The 21,205-nt window shown below is 37.0% G+C and overlaps 1 protein-coding gene across 1 annotated transcript in view; it reads left to right on the plus strand.

The window, feature by feature from the left end:
• Nucleotides 1–21,205, plus strand: part of LOC122801683 (interferon-induced very large GTPase 1-like) — a 141,576-nt gene that overhangs the window by 73,753 nt on the left and 46,618 nt on the right. The window contains exon 2 of the mRNA XM_044071193.1: nt 1,345–1,426. Coding sequence (XP_043927128.1) covers nt 1,345–1,426 — 82 coding nt within the window. The remainder of the gene's footprint in view (nt 1–1,344; nt 1,427–21,205) is intronic.

Consider the following 21,205-nt stretch of genomic DNA (forward strand, 5'->3'; position numbering starts at 1 on the left):
AATATGAAAAAAAATATAATCGTACATTATTTTAAAAGGAAGGTTCATAATATAAACAAATCAAATATTTAGAGTTGTTATTTGTCTTTCGGCTTTTCCCGGTTAGGGGTCGCCACAGCGGAACTCCGGTCTGCTAATGATTGGCAGTAGGTTTTCACGAACGCCGAGGTGCCAGCTCGACATTCAACCTTCAACAAAGGCATGCCCATTTACGCATGTCTTTCGAACGACCACCCAACCGTGGGGAGGATATGCAGACTCCACACAGAAGGCACTCCCCGCACTCTAGCTGAGAATCAAATGGGAGAACCTCTTGCTGTGAGGCAACAACACTACCGCTGCACCACTGCAGATTATAGTGAAAGTGTTAAAAATTAATTTCCGGGTTCTAATGCTAGTTTCATTTGATGAACACATGTTTAGAACTAGACAGTTATCAATATTTTTTCCTGAAACTTGCAGCAATAATCGTGTTCAAAACCTCCTTTGAGTGTGATGGTGGCCATGTTTTATACCAAGATAAAAAGAATTTGTCATTGTAACCTGAATGAGCTTTCATGTTAGTTTTGTGAATATCATTTTCAGCTGAGACCTGAGGTATGATTTTTCAACTGGTTTATAAAAATCATATTAGGTTTAGAATTTGAAAAAAAAATAATTGTACATTATTTTAAAAGGAAGGTTCATAATATAACAAGTGGAATATTTAGAATGAAAGGGTTAAAAGTTAATTTCAGAGTTCTAATGCTAGTTTCATTTGACGAACACATATTTAGTACTAGACAGTTATCAATATTTTATCCTGAAACTTGCAGCAATAATCATGTTCAAAACCCCTTTTGAATGTAATGGTGGCCATGTGTTATACCAAGACAAAAGTAATTTGTCATTGTAACCTGAATGAGCTTTCATGTTAGTTTTATGAATATCATCTTCAGCTGAGATATGAAGATTTTTACCACTTTTTCCTTTGAAGTACAAACATAATTTAATATACTGAGAATCTGAAAAACAAAAATACTCCTCAAAGAGTCATTAACTTGACTTTAATACAACAAATGAAGCCTCAAAATTGCAAACATTTTTGCCACATTTTAACTTTGAAATTTAGAGTACACAAATTTCTTCTTATAACCTCACATGTGTGACATGGGTCATTTATGACAGCCAAGGTAAATATGTTATATCTTGAAAAAAAAATTACTAACTGTATTACTGAGTGGAATGAAGATGGCTGAGAAATTCTATTTCATAGTTATTGTACGTTATATACAGTGCACGCATTTTAAATGATTGACCGGTTTTCTGTTTCTTTCTCATATTCTTTCTCCTCATTGTGTGCAGGAGATGTTTCCATTGATGTCTGTGGAGTATGAACTTCCAAACACTGATGAAAGCTCTGCTATTTCTTCACTAATGGACAAAGGTAAGTGATATTTATCTCTGTAGTTTACTGATTGTATCCTTTGTAGTATCCACACAGCTGTGTCTTACACTGCCCTGTCTGCTTTTGTAATATTTATTTATTTTATTTTACATTTGTTACCGGGGGTGTCTGACTGAGCCGAAAAGGCCCCTTTTCAGCAGAGGCCCAGGGAGAAAAGCTCCACAAAGAAAAATTACAGACACATTTAGTTATTTAGACATAATCAGTATACACACAAATTACAAGAGACATGTTTTTACAGTGGTATGCGGCACAAACAGTTACAGTGGAGAGAACAATCAAAAAAAAATATTAATTTTAAAAATAAAGGTAAATAATAGATTTGTGGTGTATGGCTGAACTTTGGAATGTAGGTAGAATACATACATAGTACACAGGTACAGTACATACATTGTAGATTAGCCAGTGTTTGTGAGTAAGATTGAAAAAACTATTATCAATTGCTCTAGATTTAGTATGTATATGTTATCCGCTTTCACTAGCCTGGGGAGCTAGTAATAGTGTGCCACTAACAGCATGTGACAAGTTCGAAGCAGTGTTCTGTAGATTCAAGTTTCAAGTCAAACTGATAATTGCAGACTGCAGTCCGACTCTCTATGGGGTTCTTCTCATCTGCTGTCACTTTGCATTAGCTACATGCAGAGTTTGCATTGATCTTTGATAAAAGCTTTACTGAATGATGACAGTAACTCACTGATAGCTTCTATGCATGGATCTGGATGCAACAGTTCTCTTCTCTACATTAATAAGATTTTTTTTTATTGGAAAGTCAACTAATTATTGGTCACATAGCTCTCTAAAAGCTCTGTCATTAATATCTACTTCAAGCTGTGTCTGTTGTGGTTGCTATGCATTTAAGTAGTTTATCCGTGAGCTATGCACACAGCTGCTACTGTAACCTATTCAAAATGGTAACTCATTCAAGGCATTATAACTTTTTAGTTATAACACCTTTATTTTGTAAAAGGTGTCTGTCACATTGTGAAATTTTAGAACTTGGTCCAAGTGAAACATAACAAATAGGAACTATGCGTAATTTTAATGCACTTGATGTGAAAATCTAATCCTTGGAGGAATACTGCAAAATACCAAAGCAGTTATTGTTGCCAATGATATTACAAAAGAACACAGAATAAAGGTCACACTCCTTTGTGGAGATGAACCCTACAGTTTATTAAAAAAGCATCCAGCTCTTATAAGCTGTGTGGAACTACTTATATGCAACTAGTGTGTTTATCATTAAATTATCTTAAGCTTAAACCTAGTGAGATACCAGAGGGATACAACTTTGAGACTCATGCCAGAAACCTTAATGAATAAGTTATTATACACAATTATTATACATGTTACTGAACTAAAAAAAACAGCCAAGATGTAATTAAAGAAAGACATTATAGCAAACTCTGAGAGACAGAATTATAAATGGACTAAAAAATAAAGTTATTATCAGAAAATAGCCTAACATTTGAAGATGTCTTAAAACATTGTTTCAGCAGTAGAAGCAGCAAATTAAAACATACATGTGTTATAATTTTTTGTACATAACTGTAAAAGTGAACTTGGCAGTTCAGTGTGAAAATTTTACCACCATGATTTTGGGATGTGTGAGAAAAATGGTATATGTGGAAAAAATCTATGCTGGTGCACAAAGAACATGTAAAAATACACAGTCAAGGACCAGAGCTCAGGACTGAATCACATACCCTGAAGATGTGAAGCAGACAAGGAAAACAATTAAAATACCACAGATCCCAAAACAATGATGCAGATACCTTACCACCAAGTCACTGTGCTATTAATCAGTAGGCAGTAGCATGTAAAATATTTGACAGGTGTAGTCCCATCACTGTGGAAGGTAGCAATGCTACGGCATGTTAGATATGCCTTGGTAACAACACAGAGCTTCCCTTTGAAAACTTTAGCCAGAAAATGTTGATGCTTTGGGTAGACTTAGGCGTAGAGAAACAGCCTATAAAAAGAAAAATGAAATTCATCCAAAAGTTTAATACTACTTACTCAAGTACTATTCTTGCTAAGACAAAAAGTGCACAGCTGAAAGTAAATGTTTGCGTTACATAGCAAACCCAACTTGAATCTGCAAAATGTTAGTCAATTCCTTATGCAGGCAAAGACAGATGGTTGTTGTTGTGTCTTTCGGCTTTTCCCGGTTCGGGGTCGCCACAGCGGAACTCCGGTCCGCTAATGATTTGCAGTAGATTTTTACGTGCCGAGTTGCCGGTAAGCTTGTGAATTCTGAAGTTGATACTGAGAGCAGTGTAACCATTATTAATGAATTAAAAATTAGTGGAAAAGTAACACCTTTGTAACAAGCTTACTTTATACTGAAAACTTACAGAATATAGTTTAAAATACTGGGGACTGTTGATGTGCAAATTGTTTATGAGCAACAAAGCAGGTAACATCCGATAAAAGTCAAAAGTACTGGCCCAAACTTGCTGGGGCAAAATTAGATGGACAAAATGTATGTAAACTTGGGAGAAATAACATATAAGGTAAAAGTGAAAGTATTCAACAAGTTATTCTTAAACCTATTAATATATCTGAAAAAGAAAGAGGTGTGTTAAAAAGAATCACAGTTGTTATTCACACTTCAGCATGTCAGACTTAAAGGGTTCTGGCACAAATCAGTACCTTGACTATGCAGATGCACTCTACAGTTTACCCATTCCAGAAAAGCCTCTAGATGGACACATCTGATGAAATACTTGATGACAGATGTTATGGACAATACATCAGTGTACATGAAACAAACATCACCAGGCTGTCAAATATGTAAATGTTTCACAAGTGCACGAATATGTATTAAATGGGTTGCCAAAATAACTGAACCAAATCTGCTGCTACATTTTTCTGGAAGACTAGCCCTGAGTGCTGCAGATGATTGTTTACTGAAGAGGTCTAAAGCCATAATTCACAAAGTTATTTTGTAATTCTTAAAATGTGGCAAAAAACACTGTAATATCTGTAATTAAATGCTTAGCTAGATTATATGTGTAGTATTATGGTATAAATCAAAATATGGAAAAGGAAGCAAAAGTGTGTGATGACCGTAAAGTAAACACTAAGTCCCCATTGAAGAAATCCTTATACCAAATGGAATCGCCTGACAGTGTAGATTGCATATAGACTTTTCTAGTCCATTCTTTGAAAAATGTTTCAGGCTTTGACAAATGCTCTTTCAGTGTGAATAGATGTGTACATCATAAATTCTGCCACTTCCCTTGTAGAACTTGAAACAACAAAATATGTTTTAGCATACATCATACTTCAAAATGTTAGCGTCTGATAATGGACTTTGTTTTAGAAGCAATAAACTTGCAAACTTTATGAAAAAATGGAATTTGTCAAGTAACTACTACACCATATTATGCTTCATGTGATAGCCTGGCAGTTAGGGTAAGGTAAACTGAGAAAGGACAGAAAGCACAAGGTATCAGTGGATGCAACCTGCATTTTGTTTCTGAATGGCATTACTCTGTTTGTAACCAGGTCTGACATGCTTCATCACTGTGCCAGTACTGGCTGCATTCACACTTGGGGCTGAAGTGCTCAGTGCTACTTGCGTTTTATAGTTGCAGCAAGCCTCTTGTTAGATTTGTAGCAAGCAATATGCTGCAGTTTAGTGGTTTAAAGAAGGAACTATATTTTTTACTTAAGTATGAGAAGATCTTTTTTTGATCCTCAACTTAATGTTGATGGGGTACCAGATAGGGAATTTTGTTTCTGCAACATTAAACTTGCAAACTTTATGAAAAAATGGAATTTGCCATGTAACTACTACTACTACACCATTTTATGCTTCGTGTGTTAGCCTGGCACACAGAGATGTAGCTAGGGTGAGGTGAACAGGGCAAGGATGATAAGCACAAGGTGTTGTGGATACAAATGGCAGTACTTGCATTTTCTTTCTCAATGGCAGTACTCTGTAGTCAGTTCTGACATGCTTCATCACTCTGTGCCAGTACTGGCTGCATTCACACACACGGCTGAAGTGCTCAGTGCTATGTGTGTGGTATAGCTGTAGCAAGACACTTGTACAATTTGTAGCAAGCAATATGCTACAGTTCAGTAGTATAAAGAAGAAGGAACTATGTGTTTTCCTTAACTATGTGTTTTCCTTAAGTATGAGAGGATCTTCTTTTGCTCCTCAGCTTAACATTGATGAGGTACCAGACAGGGAAATGGCATAAGACATCAGAATAGTCAGTTAGCTCTGTTTGCAAAAAAGGATGTAGACACTTTGAAAAATGGATGAAGAAAGTAAAATGTAAGACACTGGAAACAGGGCTGTAGTATTTCTTGTTTAGTTACAGAATGATTCCTTTGAGGGCAGATTTTGTATACAACAGAAATGTTCATGTCAAGAAGGCTGAGCGGTATGTTTAACTTTCTTTTAGTGGATTTGAAAGTAAAAAAATTATGATAAAAAGTGTGCACCGAAATAGCTTTTTGATAAAAATACAAAACTGAAAAAATGAACCAGAGGGTAAAGTTCATGTGAGAAAATGCAGTTAAGCCCTGAAATGGATTCCTAGAGTCACTGGTGATTCTTCTAGACCTGTCTTTTGCTAGAGCCACTTGGTTTAGTTTCCTTGTGAGGAGGAAATTCAATCAAATCAGAGCAAGATTCTTAGTAACTGAACCAGTTATGAACTTGAAAAAAAAAAAAAAGATGAGCAGGGCAGACTTTCCCAGAAGTTTGCTACTGAGACAAGTGATACATGCCTGGAATTCTCAGATGAAAAAACTATTCGCTTCATTTGTGACTAAAGTGAGTGAAGAATCCATAGCTCTACCTGTTGTGACATCAGACGGACATACTTCAAAATCTCCAAATATGTATGTTACCACATTGTCTAGGAAATGTCATGCCCTACTAGTGTAAAAGACAATTTTATACAGTTGAAAACTTTGTTTCCTGAAAGACCAATAACGTGTTCAGGTTTCACTGAAGGCCTGCTAATACACATGCTTTGTTAGTTAGAACAAATAAATTGAAATCAAAAAATTCTGTTTCACTGTTTCTAAAGGCTGAATAGTTGAAAAAGTGTTTAATGTTATATCATGGCAAAAGGTATACCAGTGAACATTATATTTTGCTGTATTAATAACTGCAGTTTATACAGGAGTTACTTGGGTATTCAATGGTAAATTCTAGAAGGTGCATTATGTTTTAGAGTGCTGTGAAGGATATAATTAATATCTAATTTAAAATCAACCTTCCCCATCACTGCCATCTCTGATGTACTTACTCTGCATCTAGAAGTTATAATCTTCAGCTAATAAATGTTGACAAAGGTTTTACCAGAAAGGTTTCTTGATTGCATTGAGATGGTCATGGACATAGCTGTCCCTCCCCTGGCATGCCCAGCTACTGGCTCAATTTTTAGGGCGAATGTGTGTCCAGTAGCAGACTTGCACTGATACACAGAACCTACTTCACTATTAGTACCTGAAATGGCTGTGCTGACAGCATCCACTACTGGCCAGTAGGAGGGGATGTTTTTTGGAGACCTTTGTTACTGGAGGTGTCTGTTCAGCCATGGCTGATGCACTGTGACACTGGCTATGGAGGTGATAACATTCATTGATGGCATCTGTAACAGGGAATTCACTCAAATAAGGCTGGAGTACTCTGAGATGAGGTTGAATTAATTTTAAGGGTAGCAATTTGAAGATCCCTGACACAAAGAATATTTGATCCTACTCTCATAACTGTTGGTTTTGTAAAATCATTTGCAAGACTGTATAGTTTCTGCAGACTACTAGTCTGTCAAGCTATATGCTGTAATCTACAAAATTCAGTATTTAATGCATGACTTAAATGGAACACTATATCAGATTTTGTGTGGTCTGGCATTTTTGAAGCAGAGAGTCTTTAGCCAAAGGATGTAAAAAAAAATATCAGACCAACCTTATAAAGTTCATAATAAATGAAATAATGAACAGTATATTACTGGCTTACAATAGCATCACTTTACTAATGATTTCACCCTATATAGTTTGAAAAAGACTCATAAAATTTTAATTCTTCTGAAAAGGCCAGTGACTTACTGGTAGATAGTTTTCTGGGAAAAATTGCAGCTTATTCAAATACAATATTCATTAAAATGCAGTTTTACTTCAAGATAAAAAACAAACATTTGATACATAAAAATGATTATTGATTTCAAGAAGGTACCAGAACTCAGAGTCATGCATTCAGAGAGGAATCAAATACCTGAATAGGAAGGAAACATTATACCAATGTGAATAGCACCATGCCTTGCCATGAATGATGTATTATATCTGTACCCACAGTTTCACTTTACAATCACGAAATACTGAAATATCAAAATTCAGTATCTTGAGACAGTAAAGCTGAAAACTGAAAAACCCGAAACCCCAAAAGCGAGAAATTCAAAATTGTGACTGCCCACATACACAATCCACACAGAAACAAGCACAAATATACCTTCCTCCCTACACTACAAACCAACAAAACACACACAAACACAATAAAACAAACACACCCACGGACCCTACATATAATCAGGGGGGCAAGCCCCCTTGCACCCCCCATGTGGGGTGCTGTGTCCCCCCCACACCCCTGCTACTTTTATATGCTAACGCCAATGTCACACTAAAAACACAAACACACAAAAACCACCACTACACATTCTACACTCCTCTTGCTCAAACACACATCTCATACGTACAAATACCACCACTCTCAACACTTCCACTCTCACAGTCTCACCTACCTACCCTAACCCACACCTCAAAACTCCAAACACACTCACACACACTAAAATCTCTACCCAAAATCCCTAGTAAAACATCACTTACCTGAATCTCCAGCTACATTGACATACCACACCTCACATCACAAACTTAGGGAATCCCACGTCACATATGTGACTCCACAACCATGGATTCGACATTTCCACATTTAGCATTTCCACTCCGGGATCCTGCACATTTACGCAAGTACAGTTTTGTGACTTCGGTCTCGAGCTACTGTAGTTCTATATTTAGTAGTTCAAGATTCTGAAGTGAAACCGTACCCACAGTGTGTGACGCCCATGCACTGGCCTAGCAATCAACGATCCTCAATCCTCACCACTAACACCAGTAAGAGACATCCACTTAGGGCAGGATAACAAATACCCACACAGTAAAGTGCAATTTCCCTTAAGAGCATACAGAGATCACAGTCAGTCTGGGGCTGGTTTCTCCCTTTCTCTCCAGATCCCCAATAAGACTCCCCACTGGCCCAGCTATAGGGTCCAGATCTCAGCTGAGTGGGCAAGCTAAAACCTCCAGCACCCTCTCTGTCCAACCAGTGCTTCGTGTCACTGCCCAAGTAGCTGACACACACACACACACACACACACACACACACACACACACACACACACACACACACACACACACACACACACTTTGAGATATGAGTTATATACAAACACACAGACACTCCTGGGGAAGACTGGCACAGATTCTCCAGCTGTGCCCCCTTTCTGCCCCATCTAAAAGGTAGTACCAGCTGCCACCACCCACTAATATCAACTACTAAAAAGACCCTTAAAAGGGTGCCCAGTTATTACTGTGCAATATTATTATCTAAATGGTAATAACAACTGAACAGTCAAGGCTTATTTGGAGTGACTTGGACAGTATCACGATATACATGCAATGTACTCTAGATCTTAAATTATCTCTACACAAAATAGCCACAGTTGAAAGGTTTAAAAATATGTAATAATACATAATAAAAACACAAGACAATACTTCTTACTACACAGTGCTAGTCAAGAGTTCAGAAATCACAGAAAAATACTTAAAATAATACAGTAGAAAAGTTCTGACATCAATACAGAAAAAAAGACTAATCTTCTTATTTCCTAGCTATATCTAAAAAACACAGTTCTAAAATAAACTTACATATAGAGCATAGGCAGTGCTGGTGAGGTTGATGTTCTCAAGACAAATGAAAAATGCTGTCTGATTCTCTATCTTTAAATTGATAACACGGTGCTGCTTCACATTACAACATGCTTAACAATTTTCTGTTTTCCCAGGCTAACTGAAACTCAGAGGTTAATAGCCCTTTTGATCTTGCAGCTGGTCAGGAAGCCAGAGCAATAAAATAAATTATACATGTAAATTCTAGCCATTAACTCTGGCCTCAAAACAACAGGAAGCATTCCTTCATTTAAACATCACGGCTCTGAGTTTTGACATCAAACAATTACACAATGCTTGACTTATCAGCTTTCCTACAGTAGAGTGCACTGCTGTTACATTTTTGCAGTTCCACATTTAACACCATTTTTTCCATTTAAGAGAACAAGCCTTTGGCTTATATTAATATTTACAAATGACAGAATTATCTACAAAATTCTATCTGGCTATGGTGGCAACCTTCACATATCTTCGCACACAGTTCCATGACTGACCATGAGTGATGCATTACATCCATACCCTGAGCCCGATGTCTGACCATAAGTGTTGTATTGTATCCATACCAACAGCCCCATGTCTGACCATGAATAATGTATTAAATCCATTCCCACAGACCCATGTCTGGCCATGAATAACGTGTTATATCCATTCTTGTAGACCCATGCCTGGCCACAAATTATGTATTATTGCCATACGTAAAGCACCCTGCCTGTTCATAAATGATGTATTATACCCATTCCCACAGACATATGTCTGACCATGAATGATGTGTTATATTCATACCCCTAGCCCCATGTCAGGCCATAAATGATGTATAATACACCCATTTACAGACCCAGGCCTCACCATGAATGATATATTATATCCACACCTACAGCCCCATGCCTCCCCATAACTGATGTATTATATCCATGTCCAAATCTTCATGTCTGATCATGAATGGTATATTATATCCATACCCAAACAATGTCTCACCATGAATGATGTGTTATATCTGTACCCACAACCTCATGTCTGACCGTGATTTATTATATCCATACCCACAGCTTAATGTCTGACCATGAGTGATGTATTATATCTGCATATACAGCCCCATGTCTGACCATGAATTATATATTATAGTCGTACCTCCTGACCAATGCATGGCCATGATTGATAAATTATATGTAGATCAGAGTGTGTGCTGCACTTTTAAGAAGCTTTCCAGTCAGTGGGCATGTTTATATAGGTATAGAGCATGTGCAGGCAGCAGTGCCATTTTGAGTGAGCAGCTAGAGTGTAAGCAAGTATGAGTGTAGTAGTCAGTCAGTTAGTTTATGTTTCCAATCCACCATTCTGATGTGTTTGTATGTAATAAACTACTCAAACGAACACCCAAGCCTCTTCATCTTATTGAGATGTACAGGACGAGTGACATGGTGTCAGAATGGGATCCAGAGTCAAGACCATGAGGCACACAGTTACAAATGGAGGTATATACAGGAGTGGATCATCCCTACTGCTCAAAAGACTCACAAAATAGGTCAGAAATTAATTCCAGGTACTAAAACTCACGTAAATTATTTTTTTACTCAATGAATATAAAAAGAGGCACTAAAAATGCTCAAAGCCAGTTATTAATTAAACAAAATGTTTGAAACTATATTTGATAAAAATATTTGAAATGAGTATGAACATGCACAAAATTACTTCTGAATCACATAAAACCTATAAAAAAGGGAAAATGGCTACATTTTTTCACAAACGACCACATTTTTTTGTTATGAGCTACTCTTTGGCATTAACTAAACTATTCAAAGTATCCAAAGTGTGCAACATGTCTGCAGTGTGTGCTTTATTACAGTACAGTTATTTTGCAAAGTACAGTCATTTTGAAGAGATTGTGCAGTTGAACATAATTATGAATACCTGGTATATGTGTATGTTTGAAACTACTTTTGGGCATGGCTGAGGCATTTTGCAAACCCTCACCACTTGCATTTGATAACAATATTGCCAACAAATTTGAGAGTGTTTGAGCAAGTATATATTTTCATACATTACACAAACCCCACTCCACACACCTTCAGATAAAACAACTCTGATCCAAAACAATACCAAAACAGCAAAATCTTCAGAAGTCAGGAATCGGAAAACAGGAACCAAAGTCAAATCCAAAAGCAAACTCTTTATTCTCCAGCGCCTCGGTGTAACCACCTTTCAAGAGTATACATTCTCACTAAAAGAATGGATATATATATATATATATATATATATATATATATATATATACTCATAGAAATTAATTAAACAATTAATTAAACAATTATGTTCAAAAAAGTTTTAAAGCAGACACCTCCAGTTTATTTCATTATTCAGTCCACAGGGTGTCATTGTATTGTATTTCAAAATAAAAATACTTTCTTTATATTGTAAATTATATTTCAAAGCATTTTCATCATTACAAAGACATTTCACACTTTCTAAAACTGTTCCTGTTAAAAATGAAGCATCACTATTATGATAAACACTAAAATGTGTGGCAATAAATTTATTTTCCCTTTTATGTCTTATGTCTCTAATGTGCTCACCTAACCTAATACGAAACTCTCTTTTAGTTTCACCTATATAATATAATCCACAGGGACAGTGTAAAGCATACACAACTCCCTTGCTTCTACAGGTAAAACTATCTCTTACTGTGAACCTAATGTTGTTAATATAATTAAATGTTCTAACTATATTCCTACAAACACTGCATCTACTGCAACATCTTGTACCAAATTCACTTAGTGGTCTACAAATTTACCATGTACCACCATATCTTTCAAATTTCTTCCCCTTTTATAGGAGAATAAAGGTTTTTGTGGCAAAATGTACATCAACACCTTGTCTTTCACTAAAAATTTCCAAAAATGTTCCACTACATCCTTTATGTCTCCACTTTTTACATTATATGTAGAGACAAAATAAATATCCTTACAAGTTTTATCACTGGTTGCCAGATGATATTTCTTATAATGGTGATGTTCACCCTTATTACATTTATTCCTTACCATATTATTCTCCTTTTTACCTTCATAAGGGCATTTTCTAAAATATTCACACTGTACCCTCTTTTCAAAAACATATTATATGTGATATCCCATTCCCTTTGTAGATTTTCTTGTGTGTTACATAATCTAGATACCCTTGCCAATTCCCCATAAGGGAGAGCTTCCAAAGTATGTACAGGATGGCAACTAGATGCATGAAGGTATTGATTACCATCTATAAACTTCCTATGTATATTTGATATAATTTTACCATGTTCTGTACCCTCCAAAACAAGATCCAAGAATATTACTTTGTTTCCCTTCTGTATTCCATCAAATTCTAACCCAAATGGGTTACCATGTAAATCTGTCAAAAATTCATTAACTGAATCAAAACCACCATCACAAATAAAAATAAAGTCATCTATGTAATGAAAATAAAATAACACATTACATTTCATAAAATTTAACTCAAATAGAAATTTCCTTTCAAAAAAATTCATGAACAAATTGGCATACATGGGGGCAAAAGCTGCCCCCATTGCTGTACCTTGTTTCTACCGATACAAAACATCATTAAAAATAAAATAATTATTCTTTAAACAGAAATCCAACAAATCTACTATGAAATCAACAGAAGGGTTATCTTTTAAAAAAGATCTCACTGCATTGAGGCCATCATCATGTCTAATAGAGGTATATAGACTTTTAACATCCATAACCAACCAATACATTTTGTTGTTCCAAGAAATAGAGGATATTTTGTTTAAAAATTCCATACTATCTTTGATGTAAACTGGAGATTTAACTACATATGGTAAAAATATTCTATGTAAAATCAAACCATTGTTATGTAGGAAATAGTTGCAGGTTGAAATAATGGGTCGACCTGGGGGGTTATGTAAGTTCTTATGTATTTTTGGTAAACAAAAGAACACAGCTAGGTCCTTTCTATCATTGTCTAACCTATTCCTCACATCCTTCTCTGTAAAAAAACCCAGCCTGACTCCCCTGTCCAACATGTGTTTAAATTTTGTAACAGCCTTTTGATAATAAATCATATTGCTTCTTTCATATGTTGTTTCATCCTGCAAATGATTCATACACATCTCAAAATATTGCACAACACTCATTATAACAATTTTGTTTCCCTTATCGGAAGGTTTAATAATAATATCCTTCCCATCACACAATTCTTTTAAAGCACTCCATTCTTTATAAGTTAAGTTATATAAACTATTACATCTATTCAATTTCATATTTCTACATATATTCTCACATTCAAATTTAATCATAGAGCCATAATGAATAGCTCTCTGGTTAATAAAAGGCGGAATAAATTTGTTAGAAAAAGCTACATAAGACATATCTATTGCATTGCCAACAATAGGAAATTGCACATCATCATTACTTGTACATTCATCACATGAATAAAAACTATCCTCAGATTCACATGAAGAAAAGCCTCCATGTGCAGAATTAGAACACCCTTGGTCCCTACTAAAATGAACTTTCAAATGTATCTTCCTAAGAAATTTAAAGATATCTTGCTGTATCAAATATTCTTTAGGAAAAACAGTAGGTATAAACTTTAAACCTAAACATAACACAGCAAACTGTTCATCAGACAAATCACAACCAGATAAATTAAGAACAATACTTTTATCATTAAAGTCATTACTGTTTAAATTTCTTGTTGTTATATTGTTGTCCATACCTCCGATTCTGACGAAAATTGTCAGGTTGATTGAATTTCTGAACAGAGACATCTTCTTGCTCATAACTTCTCAGGCGTTTCTGTCCCTGTTGAAATGTTCATTCCTGGTGCTGCAAGCCTCCATTGTTAAACTCCTGTTGCATCCTACGTGGCTGTGCTGGTCTAGGTAATTCCGGAAATTCCATACTGGTATCCGACCTAAACTCTTCCCCTAAAGAAGCAGCAAAAGAAGACAACGGTGCATCAGTGAATCTTACCCTCCTACGTTGTTTCTGCTTATGTTCTGTCCAATTAGGAGGGTAAGAAAATGCAGTCCCTGCTTCATATTCATTAATATCATGTATTAATTTTGTTTTCTTTTGTTTTACAAGTTCATTCTCTAGATTATTCAGTCTCTCATTAGTCTTCTCCATGAAAGACTTCATATTTTCTAGACTCACAGATGAACTAATGCTATGTGAAAGGGAAACCAGCTCCTGTTTAAGAGACTGATGTTTGAGCTGGTCCCTTACCAACAGAATGTGAAGCCACTCTATTACACACTTGTGTGCTGCTATGAACCAGCGTTCCTTAAATTTCTTATCAGCAGCACAATTCAAGTCAAATGGTGTACTAGGATTCTTTATTAATCTAAGACCTCTAGGTGTAATATTCAAGCTAATATATTTTTGCAAACCTAAAATGTTAAAGTGCACCATTGTCTCTTTCTCAATCAACCTGTCATATTTTTGATACAGTTCTCTGATTTCTGGAGACACACTTTGAAATTTATGTCCCACAGAAACAAAAGGGTCAAGCACTCTTTTATTTCTTTCTTGCAAAAATTGATCAAAAAATTGACAGTCTCTCACTTCAGGTTGACGTGCATCCACAGGAACATGTGCAAAAACATTTACAGCAGGTCTAGAACCTGAAAAAAACTGCTCAATAGTTCTCTGTTGAGCAGAATAAATCATAGAGCTTTCAGCCCCTACAACAGTACCTTGTTGCAAAGCTGTGTTCTCCCGAAAAACCCTGGGAATATCCAAATTAGGATCAGTCGACATCCCTGGATAATTACACAAACTCCACTCCACACACCTTCAGATAAAACAACTCTGATCCAAAACAATACCAGAACAGCAAAATCTTCAGAAGTCAGAAATCGAAAAACAGGAATCAAAGTCAAATCCAAAAGCAAACTCTTTATTCTCCAGCACCTCGGTGTAACCACCTTTCAAGAGTATACATTCTCACTAAAAGAATGGATATATATATATATATATATATATATATATATATATATATATATATATATATATATATATATACTCATAGAAATTAATTAAACAATTAATTAAACAATTATGTTCAAAAAAGTTTTAAAGCAGCCACCTCCAGTTTATTTCATTATTCAGTCCACAGGGTGTCATTGTATTGTATTTCAAAATAAAAATACTTTCTTTATATTGTAAATTATATTTCAAAGCATTTTCATCATTACAAAGACATTTCACACTTTCTAAAACTGTTCCTGTTAAAAATGAAGCATCACTATTATGATAAACACTAAAATGTGTGGCAATAAATTTATTTTCCCTTTTATGTCTTATGTCTCTAATGTGCTCACCTAACCTAATACGAAACTCTCTTTTAGTTTCACCTATATAATATAATCCACAGGGACAGTATAAAGCATACACAACTCCCTTGCTTCTACAGGTAAAACTATCTCTTACTGTGAACCTAATGTTAATATAATTAAATGTTCTAACTATATTCCTACAAACACTGCATCTACTGCAACATCTTGTACCAAATTCACTTAGTGGTCTTGGTAAACAAAATTTTGGCATTACAAATTTACCATGTACCACCATATCTTTCAAATTTCTTCCCCTTTTATAGGAGAATAAAGGTTTTTGTGGCAAATTGTGCATCAACACCTTGTCTTTTACTAAAAATTTCCAAAAATGTTCCACTACATCCTTTATGTCTCCACTTTTTACATTATATGTAGAGACAAAATAAATATCCTTACAAGTTTTATCACTGGTTGCCAGATGATATTTCTTATAATGGTGATGTTCACCCTTATTACATTTATTAGAACATTTAATTATATTAACAACATTAGGTTCACAGTAAGAGATAGTTTTACCTGTAGAAGCAAGGGAGTTGTGTATGCTTTACACTGTCCCTGTGGATTATATTATATAGGTGAAACTAAAAGAGAGTTTCGTATTAGGTTAGGTGAGCACATTAGAGACATAAGATATAAAAGGGAAAATACATTTATTGCCACACATTTTAGTGTTTATCATAATAGTGATGCTTCATTTTTAACAGGAACAGTTTTAGAAAGTGTGAAATGTCTTTGTAATGATGAAAATGCTTTGAAATATAATTTACAATATAAAGAAAGTATTTTTATTTTGAAATACAATACAATGACACCCTGTGGACTGAATAATGAAATAAACTGGAGGTGTCTGCTTTAAAACTTTTTTGAACATAATTGTTTAATTAATTGTTTAATTAATTGCTATGAGTATATATATATATATATATATATATATATATATATATATATATATATATATATATATCCATTCTTTTAGTGAGAATGTATACTCTTGAAAGGTGGTTACACCAAGGCGCTGGAGAATAAAGAGTTTGCTTTTGGATTTGACTTTGGTTCCTGTTTTTCGATTCCTGACTTCTGAAGATTTTGCTGTTTTGGTATTGTTTTGGATCAGAGTTGTTTCTATCTATATATTTTCATACAGGCTGCTTTATCTGACAAAGATGCATGTACAAAGGCATTTATTCTGCTTAATTAAGCTGGTTCAGAAGCCATTGAAAGAGAGTGTTCATTTGTGTATGTACCCACTGTGTATGCAGGGGAGGAGGAAGACCACCATATTGTGGTACAAGCTGAAACGAGGGAAGACCCTGAGTGTTTAAAAATGAAGTTATGTACTCACCATGACGTTCCATGTGTGTTGTCCATCTCACCTTCATTCTTACTAAAGTTGGGTTTGGAACCAATCCTCGCTTCCGATTTGGCCTATACACAAGCTTGAGTTCTTTCACTAGCTTGTGACTAAAACCCTATCCCATCATGCACTAGGAGAAGTCCCCAGATCTTGTTTGCAGATATAAAGAGAATAAGAGTCACCGAATAGCTTATAGAGCAATCAAGAAGATCAGAGAACATTAATAGCCAACTGAATCAACTAGCTCTTCCAGGAGCAGAATGCTGGGGGAAAGGAGGGTAGGATATAAGAATGAAGGTGAGATGGACAACACACATGGAATGTTATGGTGAGTACATAACTTCTTTATGTGTTGTTGTCCTATCTTGCCTTCATTCTTACTAAAGTTGGGACAGCATCCCTAGTACCATCTTTCTTGGGAGGCTCAAGGGAGAATATTCTTCAGAAATGTGGAACCAAAGGAGGCCCTGTTCCTGGAGGCCAAATTGACTTTGTAATGAGTGATAAAGGTATGTGGCCTTGCCCATGTTCATAGGTTCAGAGGTTGGTACTAGGCTATCAGCTCTAAGGCCTATACAAGCCTAGCCATAACAATTCCCTGGATATTTCTTCCCACAATATTTACTTCCCTGGCCCCCTGTCTAGCAGGGCAACTGACATGATCCCTGGGGTGAATTTCCTATCTCCCATCCAATCATCAAGGCTCCTTTTGAAGAGGGCCAAGGAGGCACTCTGCTTGACATGTATCGGCAGTCTATTCCAGAGTATGGGGAGTCTCTGGGTCAGGAACCTATTCCCCCCAGCATGTTTTGTTCATTGTGATGACAAGGCATACGGTATCTGCTTTAGGCCTGTGATTCTTTTAGTGAGGTGTTTCTGCAGCCTTTTCAGCTGTTGCAGATGTGTTGTGTTGGGGAGTTGTACTCTATAATGTGGGATGAGTACAGTGGGACAATGACCTCCTTTTTTCTGGATGAAAAGCCCTTAGTGATGAGGTGTGCCACATAGAAGGATTTTCTGACTGTTGTGGTGATGTGGTTATCGAAGATGAGACCACTGTCCACCTGTGTCCCTAAGTCTCTCATCACACTTTTGGTGTTTAGTGTACTGCCACCTATGTGGTACATGTTTTTTCCCAAAGGGGATAACTGTACATTTCTTGGCATTAAGCTTGAGTCCATGGCTCTGGCACCAAGCATCTGTTTCTGTAAGGCCCTTTTGTAGAATATCCACATCATTTTGAGGATTCAGTAATGGCTCCCAGTTTGCAGTCATCTGGGAACTTTGTTAGCCAGAGTCCCTTATTGTTGGCCTGTACTTCAGAGAAGTAGATACCAAATAAAAGCGGTCCCAGGACTGAACCCTGAGGTACTCCACTTGTCACTTGTCTGGAGCTAGATTTGGAGTCGGCTACATTTACAGTCTGGGTTCTGTCAGTAAGCCAGTTGGCAACCCATCGAGTGACGTAGGGATTTATGCCCATCTTAGTAAGTTTATCTATGATTCCAGAGTGGAGGATGGTATCAAAGACCTTGGCGAGGTGCAGATTGGCTGTGTGGACCACCTTACCTTCATCTACAGCTCCAAAGACTGATTCAAAGAAGCCAGTCAGGTTCAGGAGACAAGATCAACCCTTTACGAACCCAAACTGAATGGGGTCCAGTGTTTGAAGGTTGCCAATGTCTTTGTTTGTAAGTTTCATGATAATGCGTTCCATGTCCTTGCAGGTCAGGCTTGTCAGACTGATGAGATTGTAGTTCCCGGGATCCAAGGTGGATCCCCCCTTGTGGAGTGGGATAACAGTAGCTGTGTGCCACTCAGTGGGCATGAAGCCTGAGGTGAGACTATGATTAAACAAGACACTTAGGTGAGGTGCCAGTTCATTTTGTAGTTCATGTAGTACATAGCCTGGGATGTCATCTGGTCCCATGGATGCTGTATTCTTAGCTTTGGAGAGTGCGGTTTCTACCTGTGTGGCCATGATTACCAGAATTTGGCAATCTTTTGGTATTGAGGTAGGCCCTTTAGGGGGTGAGAGGGGGGGTGAAGTTGGTACTAAATCAATCTGCTAGGATATTGGCAATATCCTTGGGATCAGTATATTTAACGCCATTCTGTTGTAGCTCAGCATGTTGCTGCAGCACAAATGGTATCAATAGGTAGTCTAGCCGCAAAGGTGGAAGAGGGTGCAATGGCTCTTGTAGAATGGCCTTTTACTTTATGGGGAAAATCTTTGTTTTGAGATTTGTAAGCAAAGGTTTTACAATCTGATAGCCATTTTGAAAGTGTCACTTTAGAAACTGGAGCACCTTTCTTTGAATCTGAAAAGGATACAAATGGTTGGTCAGATTTTCTGAAGTCCTTTGTCCTATGTAAGTAGAAGCGTAATTGCCTATGTACATTCAGTTGGTGCAACATATATTCTGCCTTATTCTCATAGTTGGAAAAAAATGGTAGTTCTATGGACTGGTTTAAATTAGATTCTGAACATACTTTGGGTAGAAAGGAATAGTTTGTTCATAGGGATACTGTGTCTCTGTGGAAAAGCATGTGGGGGGGTTATTGACAATGCTTGCAGCTCTGACACTCTTCTAGCAGAAGTAATAGCTATCGAAATAATTGTTTTCCAAGTCAAAAACCTGAGACCACAGGATGACACAGGCTTGAATGGGGGAAAAATCAGATGGGATAAGACAAAATTCAAGTCCCATGGTGCTGGTGGGGCTTTAATAGGTGGTCTTAATAAAAGGTACCTTTAAGAAAGGCTTTTCATAGTCTATGGGACATCACATTGAGGCCTCATTGACCTAAACAGAAAGTAGATATTGCTGCTAACTGAACTCGAATAGTAGCTGCAGCTGCACCTTCATTAAATAGTTTTGCCAAGACTTCTAGAATGGAAGCTACCAGGGCAGAAAAAGGATCAATGTGATTATTTAAAGCCCATAAACAAAAATTCTTCCATTTGTTTCTATATATCTTTCTCATTGAAGGCTTATGGGAGGAAATCAGGATATGTTTTACTGAAGGAGAAAAGTCAGGGAATCTGGCTAAGGGTAGAATTGGAGCAGTGAAGCTGTCAATTTGAGGGTTTTAAGGGAGGGGTCGAGCATCCCTGATGAATGAGTCAACAGGTGTGGAACTGGGTCTAGAATCCAAGGCTCCTCCTGGAGATGAGGCCACAGGAACGGGAATCAGATTTGAGAAGGCTTGTATGGGGCGATGAGTATCAAGTTCCTTCCCAAGCAATTGGCTTTCTGAAGAACTTTGGGTATTAATGGAAAAGGATGAAAGGTGTAGAGGAGACCCGGGGGCCAATAGTGGACAAGTGCATCCCTTGGTGACTCCCCCAGAGGGGGAATCAGGGCAAAGTAGCTGCTGCATTTGGTGTTTATGGACATGGCAAAAAGATTGCAGCAAGGCTGGCCCCATTTGCAGAAAATCTTTTCCACCACTTCCTGTTATAGGGACCACTCATGAGGCATCAGAATCACTCTGCTGAGTCTGTCTGCAATCACGTTGGATTTCCCTGGGATGTGCATTGCTATCAGAAAGCTTTGGGAGGAGATTGCCCAGTGCCATACTCTCATGGCCTCGGCAAAGGGGTAAGATCTGATTCCTCCTTGTTTGTTTATGTACCATACAACTGACATGTTGTCTGTTTGTATCACAATAGTCCTCAGTAGAAGAGAGTCCTGGAATGCTTGCAATGCCAAAAGCACTGCTCTCATCTCTAGGACATTGATATGCATATAAGCCTCATGATCCTGACAAGTGCCTTGGACTGTCTTTTCCAGATAATGCCCCCCCCCCCCACATCTGGGAAATGTCCATGGTCACTGTGGCTAATGGTTGGGGAAGTATAAAGGGTTGACCTAACATCACATGAGTGGAGTCTAACCACCAACGAAGATCTTTCTTGCAAGATTCCATTAGCAGTATCTTGTGGAACATGGGTAGTTCTTGCATCAACCACTGAGTGGAAAGTAGCCACTGGAGAATTCTCATGTGCAGGTGTGCTAAGGGAATCAAGGTTATTGCTGCTGCCATGGTGCCTAAGACTCTTAGAACTGTCTTTGCT

The sequence above is a fragment of the Protopterus annectens genome, chromosome 5.part0 (assembly GCF_019279795.1).
Source record: "Protopterus annectens isolate FY-2018-M chromosome 5.part0, PAN1.0, whole genome shotgun sequence".
Lineage (NCBI taxonomy): Eukaryota > Metazoa > Chordata > Ceratodontiformes > Protopteridae > Protopterus > Protopterus annectens.